The following is a 20,437-nucleotide window of genomic DNA, read 5'->3' on the forward strand; positions in this document are numbered from 1 at the left end:
ATGAAAATTTACTCACCCTCAGGACAACCAAGATGTAGATGAGTTTGTTTCTTAATCAAAACAGACATGGAGAAATTTACTTAACATGCTCACCAATGGATCCACTGTAGTGAATGGGTGCCGTCAGAATGGTTGTCCAAACAGCTGAAAAAAACATCACAATATTCCACAAGTAATCCACACAACTCCAGTCCATCAATTAACATCTTTTAAATGAAAACTGTGTGTTTGTAATAAACACCTCCATTGTTAAAAAGTTTGTAATTCAAATTGATGCATCCTGGTAAAATATGATTCCTCTATCCATAACACTGCATTGGAAAAGTCTGAATCAGGAGCGAAACATGCACAGATCAAGCACAGTTTACAAGTAAAAACATTCCAAAACAGTTCTAAACAAATACTTCGGTGGATTTTGATGTGAAAGGACAACAGAGAATACACTTTATACACTGGAATGAAATTTGGACTGAAGAAACTATTTAAAGTTACATTGATTATTCAATAAACACAGTGCCTTGTGAAAGTATTCATAGCCCTTTATTTTTTTCACGTTTTGTTGCAGCTTTATGTTAAACTGCTTTACATAACATTTTTTCCACATCAATCTATACTCCATACAACATAATACCAAAGTACAAAACAGGTTTGTGACAACTTTACAAATTTATTAGAAATAAAAAAACGATTCCACTGCGTAAGTATTCATACCCTTTGGGACGCTTAAGATGTAGCTCAAAAGCACTCAGATCACTTGTAGATGTTACTGCACTTTGACTGGAGTTAAACTGTGGCAAATTCATTTGAATGAGTATGATTGGAAAGGCATATAACAGTTGAAAATGCATATCAGAGCAAAAACCAAGCCCAGAGCTCAGAAACGCTTGTGTTAATGCACAGATCTGAGGAAGACTTCAGAAAAAACAATTCTGCTGCATTGAAGGTTCACAGAAGCAGTAGCCTCCATTATCCATAATGGAAGAAGTTTGGAACAACTAGGATTCTTCTTAGAGCTGGCCTCCTGGCCAAACTGACCAACTGATGGAAAAAGGGGCTTGATTAGAGTGGTGACCAAGAAGCTGATGGGCACTCTAGTTGAGCTTCATGACCATATATGCAGATGGAAGAAACTTACAGCAGCACAAACATCACTGCAACGCTCCAACAATCTGGTCTTTATGTCAGTTTGGCCAAACTCAATCCTCTCCTTAGTGAAGACACATTATAAACCAATTTGCAAAAAAGCACATAAAGGACCCTCAGACTGTGAGAAACAAGATTCTCTGGTCTGATGAACCTCAATTCCAAGCATCATGTTTGAAGGAAACCAAGCACTGCTCATCACCTGCAGAGTACCACCCCAAAAGTAAAGTGTAGAGGTAGCAGCCTCAGAGTAGAAAAAAATCTCAATGCACTAAAATACAGAGATGGCCTTAATGAAAACCCAGCCCAGAGCATTCAGAACTTCAGACTGGGCAGAAGGCTCACCTTCCAACAGGACAATGACCCTAAGCACACAGCAAGAGTGGTTTACAGACAACTCTGTGAATGTCCTTAAGCCCAGCCACAGCCTGGGCTTAAACCCAATCAAAACATTTCTGGAGAAACCTGAAAATGTCTCCAAGCTGACAGAGATGGAGAGGTGAAGAGGCGAGGCAAAGAATGGCAGATAATTGCCAAATGCAGATGTGCAAAGCTTGTCGCATCATACCCAAAAAGGCTGTAAAAGTGCTTCAACTAAGTACTGAAAATACTTATGCAATGAGAATACTTATGCAAATCTGTTTTTGCTTTGTCATTATGGTGTATGGAGTGTAAACTGATGTGGGGAAAAAATGTAATTTAAAGCTGTTTAACAAGGCTGCCACATTTCAAAACAAGAGTACTGTAAAAGAGTATTCCCTTAGATTTAGAGAAACTCAGAGAAACAGTCAACTGTTCATGAAAATTTATTCTTGTTTTTTTTTTTTGCTCTGTATTTTGAAGTCACATCATGCAATACTTTGTATGTAATTAAAATCTTACATTAAATGTATCTGAAAATGTACTGGTCAAAATGGAGTAAAAGCTTTGCTTTCAATGTTCAGTGTATTGAACAAACTTGCTGAAAGTTTTAATTCTTACTGCTTAACTTTAAAAATGAACAGTTTTAAAATAGTAAACCAAAGCTTGCGCTAGACTTCAACATTGTCCATCATTTTGACGGACAGGGTCGTAAAAATTCTGTCATAATCTATTATTACCAGTCAATTTAATTTTCATATTTTAATTAGAATAACACATTTAATTGCTTTTATTTTTGTTCACATTTTCGGTTTTTAATCATGAACCTACAGGACGACAGCGCAGTGTTTAAAAAATACGCTAGGGCTGGGTAAAAAATAATAATAATAATAATAATAGATTCTCATTTTAATAAACCAATATCGATTCTTAAATCACAATCGATCTCTTGGTCTATGCTGTTTTCAGTTGATGAATGGACAGTACATAATGCATATTCCTTCCAATAAATAGCAATAGACTAGGTTTTGTGTTACTATTGATATGAAACAAAGTCTCAGATTTCAAATTCTGTCAAAATTGCCTTAGGAAATTCAAGCAATAAATACCGTTTTGGCGCTCTTTAATGTGGCATGACAGATCATTGTAGCTTCTGTGTACTTGCCTGTGCGTAATCAAATGCATAGGAAAACATTCGTGACAGTTTTGTTTTTGTTCTGGATCCCATGCTCTGCTGCCACACTTGAGCGCACTCTCCACCAACTAGACAGGGGTGGGAATTACAGCTAAAATGTACAATAGATCACCCTCAGTGTAATCTGTCAAAATGACGGACGGCCTTCAGATTTTTCCGTCACTGATAAAACATTTCCGTCAATGACAGAGAATTTTCGGTTAGCGCAACCTCTGTGGTAAACATATGTGTATTTCTTAGAATAGAACAGAACAGAATAAAGTTGCAAAACATCAGCAACATCATAAAAAACCAAAAGCATCACCACCACTTGTAAGCAGTGCCAGACAGAACATTGTTATGGCTGTGATAATTTTGTTCCACTAAAATGTTTACAAGCATGCAATGCTTTGCTAAGGATGCCTCCAGGTTCCACCTGCCTGCAGGGAATTATCAGCTTTAGATGCGGATTTTGCTTCGCTTCGCTCTATGTGAATATTCATGCACCATAACGGCAGCAGTGTGGCCTGCCGGGGAAATTCACTTTCGTTTTTAATTTCAGGATTATTGATCTCGACTCGCTTTATTGCTGTATGACATCCATAATCAGAACAACAGACCGACAGAGGAGATTAATAAGACAGCAGAAGGAAGGAAGGGGGGAGCGAGGGAGGGGAACTCGAGTCCATCTCTCATAACCTCGCTTTAATTACACATTTCCCTGATCTTGATGGATTCCACTCCATCAGCCATAAATTTGCCTTTTTCCTGCATGATATCTGTTTGTTTAAGAACACATTAGAGTGTGGAGATTTGCCACGGTTTAAATTAATCAGATGACTGCTTGTTAATTATGGTTGATATCATTAACATAATTATTCATCAAGTCACGGTTAAAATGCGTAAATCAGTGCAAGCTATTGTGCCAAAAATACAGATGTAAATTCATAAATTTGTCCTTAGTGATTTAATGATAAAATAAGTGATCATTTCTTTCTCTATTTTATATTTAAATATAAAACTTCAGAACAAAAGGGATTGGTTATTTTTTTTCTGCAGCCTTTCTCTTTGCAGACAGACATTCTCCAATCCCAAATTCATAGGCAGAGACAACTAATTCATTGTAGAAAATGTCAGAGATCATCTGCAGCTTCATACTTGTATAACACTCGCTACTAAACTGAAGGGCAGCGTTCTGAAGAGTAGCTTGGTCAATCTATTTTCCACTCTCTGCTCACAGAGGGTTTCTGCTCACTGTTTAGTTAGTATGCAGTAAATACCGGCTGAAAGAAGCCATGTGTCACTTTACTCAGTGTTTGCATACAGTTAAGCTTATCAGTGCTTAAGATGAATTGAGACACAGGGCTACGGTGCTTTATCTTGGTCAGGAGGGCACGGGTATCCTTGGAAGACATCATCCTCATCTTAAAACATTTAGGTTTCAAGAGCAGGTTCCTAGTGTCCTTAAACCAATGATGATGACTGCCTGAGCAATGGCTATTTTTAGTCAGGTAAAGTCATTCTATGAAAATAAAATAATAGTTGGTTGCATCCATAGTAAAATCCATTTTACACTTTTTTTTAGGATGCCCTTTATAAATTTGCAATTCTTAAAAGTGCTAGAATATATATTATATTATATTACAAAAAAAAAAAAAATGCTCAGACTGCTGTTGACATTCTTTATGAAAAAAGTATAATTACAAAAATAAAAAGAAAAAAATATTATACTAATTATCATATATTATATTATATTATATTAATTGCCATTTTTTATGATTATATTAAGTTAAGTATTCTTGAGAAATTATTCAGACACAAAATATTTTTAAAGATGTAATGCCATTGAAAAACCCTGGTAAAATGTGGTGATTAGCACCTCCTGCTATTTTTGTGTGCAATATTCTTTAGACGGTCAGTGAACAGATTGTGGATGGTCCGTGGACAGGCCATGTGAGGCTGAGACTATAATAATGAAAGTCTAAATTTTATCAGGCCTGAATGACCTTTGGTATTGTGAGTTACTGTACAATAATGTTTGTACTAAGTGTAGTTATTGTAATATGTTTGGGCTGGTGGGCCCATCACAAGTTAATTGAAAGAAAGAGGGAACAGCAGGAGTGAACCAAGGCAGGTGGGGGAAGTGACAGGGTCCCACCAATAAAATATTGATATAAGTCATTTGATAAGGATGGAGGGTTTTAAAGCTGTACGGTAGAGGGTTTTATTTTTGCGTGGGAGAGGTCAGTACAGCAGCAGGGCAGAACACAACTGGATCTCACAACCCCTGCAAAGAGCAGAGGAGGAGCTAAGAAGACCCCGCCCTCTCGTGGTTTAAGTGACAGCGCCATCACTCTGAAACATAAAATCACAGCTGGAAATTACGAGGCAATAACGATAAATCATATACTTCAGATGTCTGGCGACTGTGTAAACTGTAGTTAAGAAACTTCCTGAATTAATTTCCCGGCCTCAGCTGGCATCCTTGTTTGTTGTTTCCTTATAAATTATTACCTTTGATTTACTATGAGACATTTAGGATGTATTAAGCCCTTGTAAAGCAACACTTAAAAGTGTGTTTTGCTCCATATGCATCACCAAATAGAACTGCAAAAAGTCTTTTTTTCTAACATGTTTCTCAAAACACTTTCTTCATATGGAAGTTTATTTCCACCACAAACTTAAATAATTCTAATAATATTTTTAACTCCTAGTTCTGACTTTTCTTTGCAATTTTAAGTTCATATCTCATAATTCAATGTTTTTCCCTCACATTTCAAAGAAAAAGTCATATTTATCTCTTAGTTTTGACCCTTTTCAGTACACATACACATACACACACACACACATATATATAACCTGAGACATAACCTTAAAGTAATTTTATGAAAATAAAATAATAGTTGGTTGCATCAGTAAAATAATTTTTTTCAATTTCAATTTTATAATAAAAATATTATATTATATTACATTACATTATATTATGTTATATTATAGTATAAAAACATAAAAATGATGAAAAATGAAAAAGGTATAATTAGTCACAAAAATAAAAATAATAAAAATTATTATATTATATTATATTATATTACAAAAAATAAACTGCATGGACTGCTGCTGCCACTCATCATGAAAAAAGTATAATTAGTCACAAAAATAAAAATAATACAAATTATTATATTATATTATATTACGTTTTTATATTATATTATATTATATTATATTATATTATATTATATTATACAAAAAAAATTAATACTCAGACTGTTGCTGCCATTCTTCATAAAAAAGGTATAATTAATCGCAAAAATAAAAAAATACAAATTATTCTATTCTATTCTATTAAAAAAAAATTGCATGGATTGCTGCTGCCACTCATCATGAAAAAAGTATAATTAGTCACAAAAGCCTAAACAATAAAAAATGTTTATATTATATTATATTATTAAAAAAATAATACTCGGACTGTTGTTGCCGTTCTTTATGAAAAAGGTATAATCAGTCACAAAAATTAAAATATAAAAATAGTATATTATATTATATTGCTTTTTTATTTTTTATTTTCTGGTGTAAACACGAAAAACTATTCTGACTTCCTCTATATCTCGCAATTCACACTTTGTTCTCAAAATTACAAGAAAAAAATTGAATTGTGAGATTTAAACCTACAATTGCAAGATAAAGTAATACTCACGCAAATTAATTTGTTGGGCTGATCAGGATGTTTATAAATGGCTTCTTTAAAGTTGTTTCTTCGTTTAAACTGTGATACGGAAAGGTGTTTTAATCAAAAATCAAGAAATGCACACTTCACCTTTAACATCAAGTGTTAAGTTCGAAAAGCCCTTTTCTAAGAAATCTGCCCTTGAAATAATTTGCCATTGATATGCCATCTTGGCTATATCTTCATGCATAGGCACTTTCAATTATGCAGGCCAGTGGAGGGAGACAGAGTGTGACGTTTCCAAAGTTTAAGCCCAGCCTATACAAAACGTGTTCCTACAGGACCCTAGAGGGAACAGTTTCACACATGAGAGATGGTTAAAGGGGAAATCTCTTCACTGCTGCCGTTTCCATTAACTTTCACTGAGTGAGGTTCGGAGATGAAGCAGAGTTATGAGACGGGACTTTTGGAGGCCTACAGGAGAGAATATGTCATTTCGTATTGTTGTAGTGACACATCTGAGGTGACAGACCATGACTAAAGGAAAGACCACCTACTGTTCTCTTTATGTTTGTGTATTTAGGTATTTTGGGGGAGATTTTATCTTTTTTCTTTTTTTTTTTCAAAAATATCTCAAAATGAATGACGGTGGTAAAATATGTACATGTTTGGAAATCTTTTGTTTAGAAATCTCAAGCAACCAAGCAGAACATCCTAGAAAATGCAAAGCAATGCTCCAGCAAATACCATAGTATTATGGTGGCACATTTCTTCATAAAATGTCAAATTTATTAGAATCACTCGCTGTTTATGTACGTGGCATGTGCATCCAATACATCACATCTCTGCTTGCCCTCAGGTGCTGTAAAGCTTGAATATTAAAATCAATGACCACTAGGTGGAGACACACATTAATAATAATCTTAAATTGAGTTTATCCCTCACTGTCAGGTTATCAACAGCCACATCTGGAGTGCAGAAATTGTCTAATGGCATTGCTTTATAAAGTATTGACACTCAAGATGCAAATCAAGTACAGTAACAAAGACTTAAAATTAAATTCCACCGAAAAATAAAAAAATCTGTTATTATTTACACATGCTCATGTCGTCCCAAACCTGTTCCGCCTTCTTTCTTCTGTGAAACACAAAAATAGTTTTGGTTCCGATTGAACTGTATGGTTAAAAAATATAATGGAAGTCAATGGGAACCAAAACTGTTTGGCTACCAACATTCTTCAAAACATCTTCTTTTGTGTTGCACTAAAGAAAGAAAGTGAAACATATTGAAATCAATTAATATGCCTGTGAATGGAATAAACCAAAAACAAAAACCTGTGTGATAAAACCAAAATGCATTCTAACAAAATAAACATTTTGTAAACTACATGTAAATCACATCACTTTTAACAAAAGCTTGAAATAGACAGTCTCTAGTGAAGGGCTTGAGACAATGCACGTTCATTTGGTGCCATCAGGCAATCAACACTGTTAGGCCGCCATTTTTCTTCCAGTGATTAGTCACATGACATTTATGGCTCATGTGATTGGCTCAACAACACCTATGTCAAAATATCATGGTTGCATCTGAATATGTATATTTGCCTACTATGTATTAGGTAAAAACATACTTATCTACTCTACAGTAGACAAAAATAAATAAATAAATAAAATAAATGGTTGATTCCAAAATTGCATACTACCCAACTACAAAGTAGGCTAAAAAGAGTATGTGAAAAGTATTTGTATCTGAATTCACTGTATTCAATGCAGGTATGAGTTTGCAATATTGTAAACAACCATTCATTGCCCACATGCGAAATAGCTTACTCTCTGAGTATGTACTTATACTGAATAAGTAATTATTTTGCGATCCTTAAAAAAGGCTGCATCTGAAAACCTGACTAGTTGCCTCACTGCCTTATCCAGGAATGACATCGCAGGTAGCATTTGTGCACGAAGGCACCTCACGAAACTGATTTTGGATGTACTTCTGAGGCAGCGTAACAGATCTCTCGCTAGAAATAACATCAAAAGTGCAAACGTTTGTCAGAAACATACATTTACACACAAACTGACTACCAAGAGCAACTTTTAGACACCATCTTTACATTTTTACTCAACCATGATGGAATAGAACACAGGACTGTCAAAAATTAAAAAAATATCAAAGCGAAGGATACATGAAATTAAGATGAAAATGTCTCAGGAGGCAGGAAGTGAAGCTAACATTGGATTTGAACATGCATTGATGCCTCCTTACCTTGAAATGTGTCGTCCAAAGGCAGGATTTTCCATTTTTTGGATGCAGACAAAGGATGTGTTCGAAATGGCATACTTGCTTACTGCTTACTGCACAGTACACAGTGCATACTGCCTACTATTTTTTGAAAAATAGTGTGTGAAATGGTATACAATAAGCAATATTTTTTTCAGAGTAATATGCTTGTCACATGACAAACACTGAACATTAATTCAGCACAGCTGTCGAGGTTGTTACCTTACAAACAAATGTGCTAACAGTTCTGTTTACAAAGGCTTGTTAATAAGGCTTCATACTAGTAAACAATGCTATATTGGCCAGTCGAACTCATTTCATAATTGATGAACTTTACATATTAGACAGAACTGAATCAACACTGAGCTGTCTTTAACTGAACAATGATATTTTTGGCAGTTACACAAAGTGGAAAAAGCGATATATTCTAGTTATACTAAGTGCAAACAATAATCAATTCTGTTTACACTAAAATAGCAGCATTTTCTTTATCCAGACAAAAACCTTCCTAAACCAACAGCTAAGCATACCTAATCATTTTTCAAATATTTACTTTATTTTAATTGAAAATAAATGCCTTTCTGAGCTGGGAAAAGGAGAAGCACAACTTTGTCAAGAGTCGGATTTGCACATGGGTCGATCACATCAAAAGCACACATCACGTCTTTTACTCACTGCGCCACTGATATTGTGAAAATACATTTGTCTTTTGCATGGCTGTTTATGGCATTGGTGGGCGGAGTTATTGTAAATAGCCTCTGCCAACAAATTGGTCTATTTGTCCTTAGAGTAAATACACTGTTTCTTTTTAGAGCTGCTTTAAAGGGAAAATAAATTCTGTTTGCATAATTGAAATACTTTTTATTTATGTTATTTATATTTTTATATTTCTGCAGTGTTATTATTATTTAATATCTTTGAAACAATCAGTACTGTACAAATCTTTAGAAATAAAGGTGTCATCATTTTACTTGATTGGAAATGTGCCATAGAGATTAAAGTACAATTTCTGTCCTACTGACGATATTGTTTTTAGATACACAGCGACAGTTTGTAGTTTACCTATATATGTATATATGTACATATACATGTGTTACATTTATACTTGTCTTCAGATGCATACATCAAATTTCCGCAAATGTATCAGGTAATCCGGGCATTACATTCATACAGAAAATTCACATACTATTCACAGTTTACACATAGCATACTGCAATATAGGAGGAGTTGTATGGTAGTATGCCATTCCGAACACAGCTTCTATAGTGATTTCAGTGTACTTGAGTTATATTTAGAAGATTCTGGCAAATATCCCTGCTAAAAAAACCCACGAAAACCAGCCTAAGCTGGATGGCTGGTTTTATCTGGTCATCCAGGCTGGTCTTAGCTGGTCAGCAGGCTGGTTTTATAGGGGTTTTGGCCACTTTCAGGCTGGTCTTAGCTGGGAGATCAGCTGGAACAACCAGCTAAAACCAGTTAAAACTTCCATCTTAAACCAGCTAAGACCAGCCAACCAGCCTAGGCTGGTTTTAGCTGGGGTTTTTCAGCAGGGATAGTAGGTCATCCAGTATTCTGTGCATACAGAAAATTTGCACACTGTGCACAGTATACATACTGGGTACTGCAGAAATAGTAAGAGTAGTATGATAGTATGGCATTTCAAACACAGCCAAAGTAACGTTAAAGTAACGCTTTTTCCTGAGTAACTGATGAGCGCCGCCATAATGGATCTTTCCATTTGGGTGCTTTCATGTTCCAGTTTCCAGAGAAATCCATGTTAAAACGGGGTAAAAAAAAAAAAAAAAAAAAAAAAAAAGATTTTATACATGTGATTAGTTATACTTTTTCAGTATAGCTAAATCTAAAAAAATATGTTTGCAGGGTTATGCTGTGTTGTTGTTAGTAATAGTAACAGCTGTTTTGTGTACCAACAAAGTTAAAGTACAGTGTGTCCAATAATAAAGTAATGTGTGCTTTTATTATTTTGTGGAAAAAGTCCCTCGAAATTCGTAGGGAGCTGTATGTAGTAGGCGTTCAGTGCAGCTAACCTCGCGTCCCTTCATGTCATCTTCCCACTCACAGATGAGTTACTGAAAAAGACGGTCATTGCGACGCTGTAAAACTGATAGAACTACGATGCCATGTTTAAAACCATTTTCATAGGTTTAACATTTTATTATCAGCTCGGAAAACACGTTAATTTGACTATCATAACAGAGCCTGGAAATGTAAAGAAACGTTTCAGTCAGGCGAGACTTCCGCGTTCAGTAGGGCTGTTCGATTCCGAAAATTTTGGAATCGAGTCCGATTCCGATTCATGGTTCTGGAATCGATGAGATTCGATTCCAAGAATCGATTCCTCACTGTTGTTTTCGATTCTTGTTTTTTTAATATGAAGCTTTATTTTTTAAAACTATGATACTTTTCTGTATTTAAATTGTTATTTTGTTTGCATTGCACATGAAATTAGTCATAGCCCACAGCGCAGTTCAGCTGAATGATATGTACTTCGACGGTATGCTTTGCGCAAAATTAACAAACTGTACACTGAAACAAAATAACCAAAATAAGCAATATAAGGCCGTTCCACCGTAAAATAACTTCTGAATCGTTTTAAACTGGTTCATTAAAACGATCTATCCGAAAGAACCTTTTCGTCTTTGTATGATGCAGCCGTTCGTTTAAGAGGCACCCATAGATAAGCTTTGTTAAACTGAAAGCGGCTCTGAATGGGGAGTCGATTCCCCTTGATAGGATCGATTCCAACGCCTCGGAATCGAAGAATCGATTCTTTTTGGAATCGACTCCCAGCCCTAGCGTTCAGGAAAAAGATGGATAGTATGAATGTGAGTAGTATGACTATAATGCAAACCTACTACATTCACCATAATTGTCATGTTGCCTACCAATGTCAGTTGCGTTGCTTTACTGCTGTTCACAACAGGGTTCAGCTTTTCACAACCAAACCTGCCTAATTCCTACTCAAAACTAGCACAGTCCATTTCGGAGGGGGTCCCTCAGTAAAAACCCTGCTGGAAAACCAGTAAAACCATTACAAACTAAATTTGTAGTGGTTTTACTGGTTATAATGAGACTTGTTTAACAATATTGGTTTTAATGGAAACTGTAATGGACCCTGTGGTTTTCTACTGGTAATTGGATACCTTCTATTGGTGGCTTGTTAAACCCACTAAATCCTAATGGTTTGTAATGTTTGTAAATGTATTTGTAGTGGAAACCATTCATTTCTGTGATGATGGTTCGGTTCCTTTTTGGGGTTTATTTTCAGCAGGGAATTGCGTGTAAAATACAAGTTTTTGGTGGGGCGTTCCCCTGGTAAAATTTGCATTCCAGGGGCTGAATATTACATTATTGGAGTCCTTCAACCCGTGGACATGAAAACAACCCACGGCAACGGTGTTAAAGTAGCCCAATTCTGCAGGAAAACCACAGACTTGGCAACACTGATTCACAAATCCTCTCCCGTGGCATCATGGGATAATAAAGCCCTCATCAGATGAGCACCTCAGAATCTCATGGGAAATAGTAAGTCATCTGAGGACTTTTTGCCTACTACGCTATGAATTTTGACATAATACTGTTCACATACTCTTTTTCGCCAACTGCATAGCAGGATGCAGCCTTTTGATATGAAAGGGAATGCGAACAGACTGCTTTCAAACAAAGCTTTACTACTCTCTCATGCCCCCTGCTGGATCCCAAATAGTGTGAACACAAATTCACCTCACTATGCTAACAATGTTAACACATTTTGAGAGTATTCAGTCCTTGTACTATCCCATAATCCCTCTGTCCCGTCGGTTTTTGGAGGTCCCAAAGGAAGCCTCATGGCTCGTTTCTGTGGCATGGGCAGAAACACGGCTCTGTACCGATTCCACCCTATAATCAGCTCTTTTAACAGCTCTCATTTTCTGCTGTATATATAACTGTAATTGTCAGGCAATACTCCCATGGCAATGCATATGTTCTGCCGCTCGCAGTAAATGTCAGAGCAGAACTGTGAGGAGCCAGAGAAATTTACTCAAACGCATAAAACACAAAACCCGCATACAGGATGACTAAATCATGTCATTTGAATGGGTTAGCTAAGGAATATCACAAAAACCAACATTTATTTTCATGAAATAGAAGTGAGTAAATATAATTCAAAAAGATATACAGTTATGCAGTTCTAAATGCCAAAAAGTGCATATGAATAAAGAATATAAAATTAACCTAAACTTAACCTAAACTTAACCTAAAATTAACCTAGACTTTTACAAACATATATTTTCTTAAAACTGCATTGATACTGCCTCATTTTTTAAGAAGTTTTCATAAATATGATGTGGTCGGAAGATAGATGGTTTCATGGGCAGTGTGTGATTATATAATATTAATTTTGATAAGATGAAGTGGGAAAATGGTACATTTCTAGTGATGACTGATTAATTTTAAAGTGGAGTAGTTGCTATTTTCAAAAATAATGGCAGATGTCCCATTTCTTTTATAAAGATGTATTTAAATGTGTATTTTTTCTAAATTAGAGCTATAATTCTAATTGTATAATGATATAATTAGAATTGTTTGTGTAAGGCCTGTTTTTAAGCTTTTCCTGACACACTTTTATAATGACTGAGTAAAGATTTAACGAAATAACTTGGGCTACATAAACAAGTCTGAAAGTGAATATATAACAGCTTGTAATGTATTCTTGACCCAAGCTTCACTTGTTTTATTGCTTTGCTCTGCAATACAGCAGTTCCTTCCCAGTGAACATAACAAAGCCGTACAAAAATGACTGTAGAACTGCCATATACTCTCATAAAAGTGTCACATTTCTCTTGATCAAATATAATGTGTCACCTAGTTGTGCCACATGCAAAATTGACAAATACATTGATATGAGGGTTGAACTGTGATCTGTCTCAGAAATGTGAAGTGATTTCAGCTAGACAGACTTGCTGAATGTGCACAATGTCTTCAGACTGCCAGTTAAAGATTTCTCCAGGGCTCTTACAACACAGTAGGAATTAGTTGACCTTTCAGGGAAAATTTTGAGTGAAACTATTTAAAAGGGGTTTATATTCAGTACTCAAAAATTAATTATTTAATACTTAAAGGCATTATATAATTAATTTGAACAACATATATACTATAATTGTAATTTATTATAACATGATGATCAGTTGTGTGTGTGTATATGTGTACATATATATATACGTATATTGCTTTGCAAAAGTATTCATACTCCTTCATTTAAAACTGCTTTAATTACTTTTTTCCCCCATGTCAATCTACATGCAAAAAAAAAACTGAAATAAGCACATTGCATAAGTATTCATACCCTTAACTCAGTACTTGGATACATATATATTTTGCTTCAGTTGTTTTATTTTCCACGTCTGAAGCAGCCATTTAAATGTATTTGGTACAAAAACAGGAATCCAGAGACAAGTCTTTCACAAACACACATTTATTGTTAATGGAGCCCCTGTGCAATGGATCATAAAAAAACAGAGTACAGACCTGATGAGTGATATTTATTCACATTTGAGATCAGTTGTTTGCGGCGACTTACTACTGTAATACCCATCACAAAACAGTAACAAGAGTTTACATCATGTTGCAGGTTCTGGGATTATTTTGGTATTACTTTTCCATTTATATCTCTTGTGATCTTAAAATTATTTTTGAACAAACTGGAAAAGACACATATTTTATCCCTGAGAGTATTGCAATTTACATTGAGAGCTAAAACTCTCAACTACTCCATGAAAAACTCCCAGAAAAGTGCAGAATTAACACCAGAAGATTTTTTTAAAATTTGCTGTGAATTATGGACTGAAATCAATTTATGCACCACTAGTACTAAAAGCATACAGTAACATGCGAATCATAAATAAAAGCAGAGGTAAAATAAATCAGGAGTAACATTGTAAAAGTTAAGTACACAATACATGGACAGAATAAGTCATATTTATGATCTTACAAATGTTAAAAAAAAACACTAAACTGTGAAAATGTAAAGTACATAAGTTGATGTAAGTGATATCTATGTAATAAAAATGAGCACAGATCATTCACGCATGTGTTTATGAAATCAACCGTTATGGATTATACTTTAAGATAAATAACACAAAAATTTGTGATAAACAGTAGGAATAAATTATAAATCAGTTCATCACATGCACAATAACTGTTGTTAAACAGTGTCCTGTACTGTGCAAAAATTACAAAAGTAAAAACTGATACAGTACAGTTTAAAAAGTGTTTTCTTCACTATTTAGAGACAAAGGGTTCACTACTGTAAGAATATATTTAATGCTCTGGCCCATAAATATTCATTCCCAGCATTACTGCTTTACACTATTAATGCTTTTCAGGCAAAATTGTAACATGGTACACCTTTATACTCATAGATGTTTAACAAAAAAAGCTTCAAGTACATACTAAACTAAGACAACAAACTCCATTCATCCAAAAATCAAACATGTTAAATGAATATTAAAGCAACCCTTTAGCAAGCGCTTATTAATACAAATAATTTTCATTATCATTACTAAATAAAACTGTCATCCAGAAAATTTGTTTAAAAATGTATTAAATAAATTAATCTTTAGCATATACAATAGCCTTTGTTACCCTTTAGGATTCAGGAAAGTCACCAAAAAAAAAAAAAATGAAAAAAGTATATTAAAAAATGGAAAGAAGGCATAAACACTTTAACATGTTAATAAACAAACAGAAGCTTGTGTTGAAAGATGGTAGTGAATGACCCATTTCTTCCAGAATACTGACATCCATCAATAAAGTGCATAACTCAAACAGGAGAATTGAAATCAGATATAAAATAAATGAACAGAAAACAGAAAAAGTGAACAAACTGCATTTTGACATCATATAAAGTAGATCAGAAAATTACTTGCTAGGAACTTTTTCCCCTTTTTTTTAAATGTTGTTCAAATTAGTTAAAAATGAAAAAAACAAAACAAAAAAAAAACCATTGTACAAATGCATTTATTCTATAACACATGTACTCTATAATTACTCCATAACGTCAGGAAGTAAATATATGGGTACATGTAGACAATAAAAATTAGTTATTTTCTAATGCTAGTCTCATGGTCCCAAGAACTACAGGTTTTTCATGATGTTTCATTTTTAACCAGATGATCAACAACTGCAGCTAACTTAGTCTCTGAAAACAATGTCTTATTTACTCAATAAAAAATATTTAAAGGAACAGTTCATCCAAAAATACAGATTCTGGTTTTATTTACTGGCTCCAGTGGCTTTGAACAAGGGCCTCTGCTGCCCAGGGCTTCACTGGATGTCAAACTAACTGAGCCAGTGAAAGTTTGGCAGGGCATGAAAAGAATTTCTAAGCAAACCACCTCATTCCAAAACTCTGGGCACTAATCAGATAAGAAAGTCTACTAAGAAAACAGTGACCACTAAAGGCCAATTTACACTGCACCATCAGACAGCGCTGACAGCCAAACAGTACGTCACTTTTCAACTATTCCAAGGTGTCTGTTGCTGTTTATCTGCATTTGTCGATGCAGTGTAAATTGGCCTTAAGAGACACTCCGAAACTCATATGATTTACGATATTTTATGTGTGTATTCAAAAACGAATGTTTAATACACTAAAAAAAATCATGACAGAATCTAATTTTCACGTGAAGTAACCCTCTGTTGATTTCCAAACATCTGTTAGAATTAATTAAATTCCATAGAGAAAACGGTTTAGCAATGTATCATATCTCGTCCAAATATGGAAGGCTTCTGGTAGATTGTTCTGAGATCAGCGGAGAAGATCTCCGTCTCTTTCATCCAGTTTGTTAGCCGCATTTCCGGGATTGTTAGCCGCATTTTCCTCTCACCTCTCTTTACCAGGCTCAAATGAAGTTATTGCTGATCTGACGCTGATGTTCGAATAAATCCTCAATTTCAGCGCTGTAGGCATCACCTGTGAAAGAACAGTTTATCAGAATTTAGATATGAGCGTGCTTGAGCGTACATGAATATATGTCGTGGTTCATTCATTGTTATGGGGAGCATACCTGCATGGCAGCCATACATAAACACTCTGTGCCCGTCGTATCTACATCGACAACGCATGACGTTGTTCATAAAGTCTGATTCAGCCATGTCCAGGGATGGATTTACCTCAACCTGACAAAAAAAAACCCACCAGAATAAAGAGAGCTGTTCAGTAATGAGGTCAATTTGTATGGCAACCCAGATGGATAATTTGCCAAGGGTTCCCTCAGGAATTACTAATTGGTTAAAAAGAAGAAAAATAAAAAAATCTGAAGCAGCTTCTTTATTTTTATTTTTATACAGATTTGCAAACAATTTGCTACATAAGGACCATCTAAATTAAATGTTATATTAGAAATGATAATAATAATTATTATAGCATTAATAATAATAAAATTAGGCCACTATATATACAGTGCACAACCTAAATGAGTACTCCCCCCCTCTGAATAAATATAAAAGATATATTTTTTTAATGATCACTAACTATAAATCATGTAAAGATAGCAAACTTGAAATGTATTAAACACATACTTAATAAAAACAAAAAAAAAACATGCCAATATTTTCTGTAAAATAAGTAAATTTGCCAGTTTTGTTAAAATGAAGGATTGCTGAAATGAGTACACCCTAGATTTAATTCAGCAAATGTATAATATTCTAGTACTTAACATGTCCTCCATAACTCCAAGTACACTGTTCTGACTCTTCTTGGCACTGAGAGTACAGGTTCATAACAAAATGCCACATTTGTCCTGTTTAACTCCTGGAGGACGACCTCCTTAAATGCCCTGGTCTTTAATAGGGAGTTTTGCTCAGCTCGTCTCTACAGAATCCACCACAGCTGCTCAAGAGTGTTAAGACTGAGTGCAATACGTCCATTTAAGGATTTTCACCTTGAATGAATATCTTCATTGTCATATTGAAAAAATGCCCAAAAATGCAGGGAATGAGGAGATCATCTGTTTCAGGTTTTTGTATTACATCACCCAGTGGTGTGTGAATTCATGACAGCACTGATAAAGCACAACTCCCTCACACCTTCAGTACTCATAAATCCCTATAGAAGAGCTTTACTACCCATGAACGTTACTGTGGGTTCCAGGAACTTCTCACTGTACTCCTCCTCTAGCAACACAAGAACATTTTGGATGCTTTTGGATGGGAAATGATTGACTTTGTCTCTTGAGACCAGAGTATGGATTCCCAGAAGTCTACATTTTGTAAATATGGGCCTTAAATGAGTTTATTGTGTTTTGTTTACAGTAGGTAATTCTAGTGTTGACAACAATCATGCATGTCACTTCTGCAGGCTGTGTTGTACTCTGTGAGACGAAGTGTCACTCTTTTCATAGCCTTTGCAATTTCTCCTGAACTTTTTCTTGCAAAAATTCACTCATCACTAAATGAAAACTTAAAGTGAAGACCTGGTTATTTCAGGAGCCTTGTCACAAGTCAATAGGTAAGTATATTGAACCAAAACTTTTAAAGACTAATAATTTCCTGACAATTAAAAGTTATATAGCCCACTGAATCATACTCAGACTTAATGCTGGCAGCAATGGAACCACTTGGGAGAAAACTGCTAGGTGACTTATTACTTAGCCAAAAAGAGGACAATGGTACAAGAGGAATACCAAATTATTTGTTTAAGTGTGAAAATATAGCAGAAGTAGCAAAATTCAAAAACATGTGGCACTTGTGACAATAATCAGGTCTTCACTTTAACTTTTCATTTAGTCATTTAGGCCCATATTTACAAAATATAGACTTCTGGGAATCCATGCTCTGGTCTCAAGAGACCAAGTCAATCATTTAGGATCCAAAAGCATCGAAAATGTTCTGGTGTTGCTAGAGGAGGAGTACAGTGAGAAGTGCCTGGTTCCCACAGTGAAGTTCAGTGGTAGTAAAGCTCTTCTATAGGGATGTATAAGTACTGAAGGTGTGAGGAAGTTGTGCTTTATCAATGCTGTCATGAATTCACACACCACTGTGTGATGTAATACAAAAACAATGCAATCCTTCCTGCAATCGTTCATTTAAACAAAATTGGTTAATTTACTTATCTTACAGAAAATAATGGCATATATTTTGTTTTGTTTTTTCATTAAATATATGTTTAATACTTTTCAATTTTGCCATCTTTCCATGAATTATATTAGTGATCATTAAGAAAATACATCTTTTATATTTATTCAGAGGGGGTGTACTCATTTATGCTGTGCACTATATATGTACACACACATATTATACAGTATTACAATTATTAAATACAGGTGGTTTTATTATGTCTGCCTCAAATAATATTTGGTGTCAATTAATCATATAGCACTGTAAAAGTTGCAGACATACAGAACCAACAAGGATGTGGAGCTTGTAAGGAAATGTTATGCAATCTGATTGCTCATCAAACCACTTTACAAATTGGTTCCACCAAATCAGGCTCCCAAAATACTGTTATATAGTCACAATATAATAATTTATTAGTACGAAAACATGCTGTTTAAGCAGGGTATAGGGTCAAATGAGCATCTCTGAGCTACGTCATTTTATGGAAATTTAATGCGATTATGCCTACAAGGCTTAAGAACTTTTTAAATGCTGAAACAACAGTTCTTTTATTTTATTTTGGAAATATTTTTCTTGCCGAAGGCAATTACGTTGTGAGCACATTCAAATGTGAGTCTCGCTTATCTTTTTTTCTTTGCGCTTTTAATGACAGTGTGCAACTTTAAATCTAGTCTGTGGAGCTCTGGGTCTGTCTGACCATATGTTTGAGCGAGAAAGTGCCTGTAAAACAGGCGGGCGTAAATTCCTCTGAATCTAATTGACCATGTCTAATAGAGGGGAATATAGCACGCCTTGCTCCTCCAGCAGGGAATGCTTAGCATTGGGTTATTTTGGGTGTAGAATTAAAGACAAGCAGTTTAAAGAAAAGCAACAGGTTTGCCTAGATCATCAAGTATAGATGCTTCATTTATGCAACGTCTTTGCTTGGACAGGTTGGCACGGGATGGCAGGCATCACTCTACATGGACATGGAAGCGCTGACCTTTGAGTATCACCACGGCTGATTGCTGTGCCATACATAGCAGCAGCCCGATGCCGGTTTGTAATTAGCATCTGCCAAACGTGCTTAAAATACATGCAAATCTATCATGGCGACATTTCAAGTAAATAAATCTTCAAAATGGTCAAGTCATGAAGGTACACTGTAATTAAAACAAAGCTTCACATCAACCTATATTTTATGACTGGGATGCATAAAAGGCTTCTTGATTGGCCCCTAAAGCGGCTCTTTGATTGGCTGGATTTGCATGTGAAGCTCAGCTGTGGAAGTACTCACAGTGCCCACAGTGATTTGGATGATTAACACGTTTCAAAGTTAATGACAGAGAGAAAGTGGCTGAAATGCATCCTGGAAAGAGAATCTACTCTTTAAGGAATAGTGAAAAAGTTTTGTGCTGTGACTGTCATTTTCCACATTTCAGATGTTCTGAATCAGTTCACCTGCATGATGTAGTCACCAGGTCTGACATCAGTGATGTCTATCCACTGGCAGTCGATATCGTGGCGGTACGTGTCCCAGCAACCCACCGAAATGCCTTGATCTCCGTAATTGTAACATGAAAAGCGTTTGTGAAGACCTGAAAAATATATATATATATATTTGTAGTTGCACTCAGAAAACTATGGAAGCCTGTTTCTGCCACTGAATAAAAAAATTGCAACTTTCTAACCTCGCAATTGTGACTTTTTTTTCTTGCTAT

The 20,437-nt window shown here is 35.1% G+C and overlaps 1 protein-coding gene across 1 annotated transcript in view; it reads right to left on the minus strand.

Annotated features, from left to right (window-relative positions):
* Positions 1-14,105: 14,105 nt before the first annotated feature.
* The window catches only part of loxl4 (lysyl oxidase-like 4), a 33,857-nt gene continuing 27,525 nt past the window's right edge, over positions 14,106-20,437 (minus strand). The window contains exons 13-15 of the mRNA XM_051125827.1: positions 20,178-20,314; positions 16,688-16,799; positions 14,106-16,593 (exon numbers count right to left, since the gene is read on the minus strand). Coding sequence (XP_050981784.1) covers positions 16,523-16,593; positions 16,688-16,799; positions 20,178-20,314 — 320 coding nt within the window. The 3' untranslated portion in view covers positions 14,106-16,522. The remainder of the gene's footprint in view (positions 16,594-16,687; positions 16,800-20,177; positions 20,315-20,437) is intronic.

This window comes from Labeo rohita, chromosome 13 (assembly GCF_022985175.1).
Source record: "Labeo rohita strain BAU-BD-2019 chromosome 13, IGBB_LRoh.1.0, whole genome shotgun sequence".
In the NCBI taxonomy this organism is placed as follows: Eukaryota; Metazoa; Chordata; class Actinopteri; order Cypriniformes; family Cyprinidae; genus Labeo; species Labeo rohita.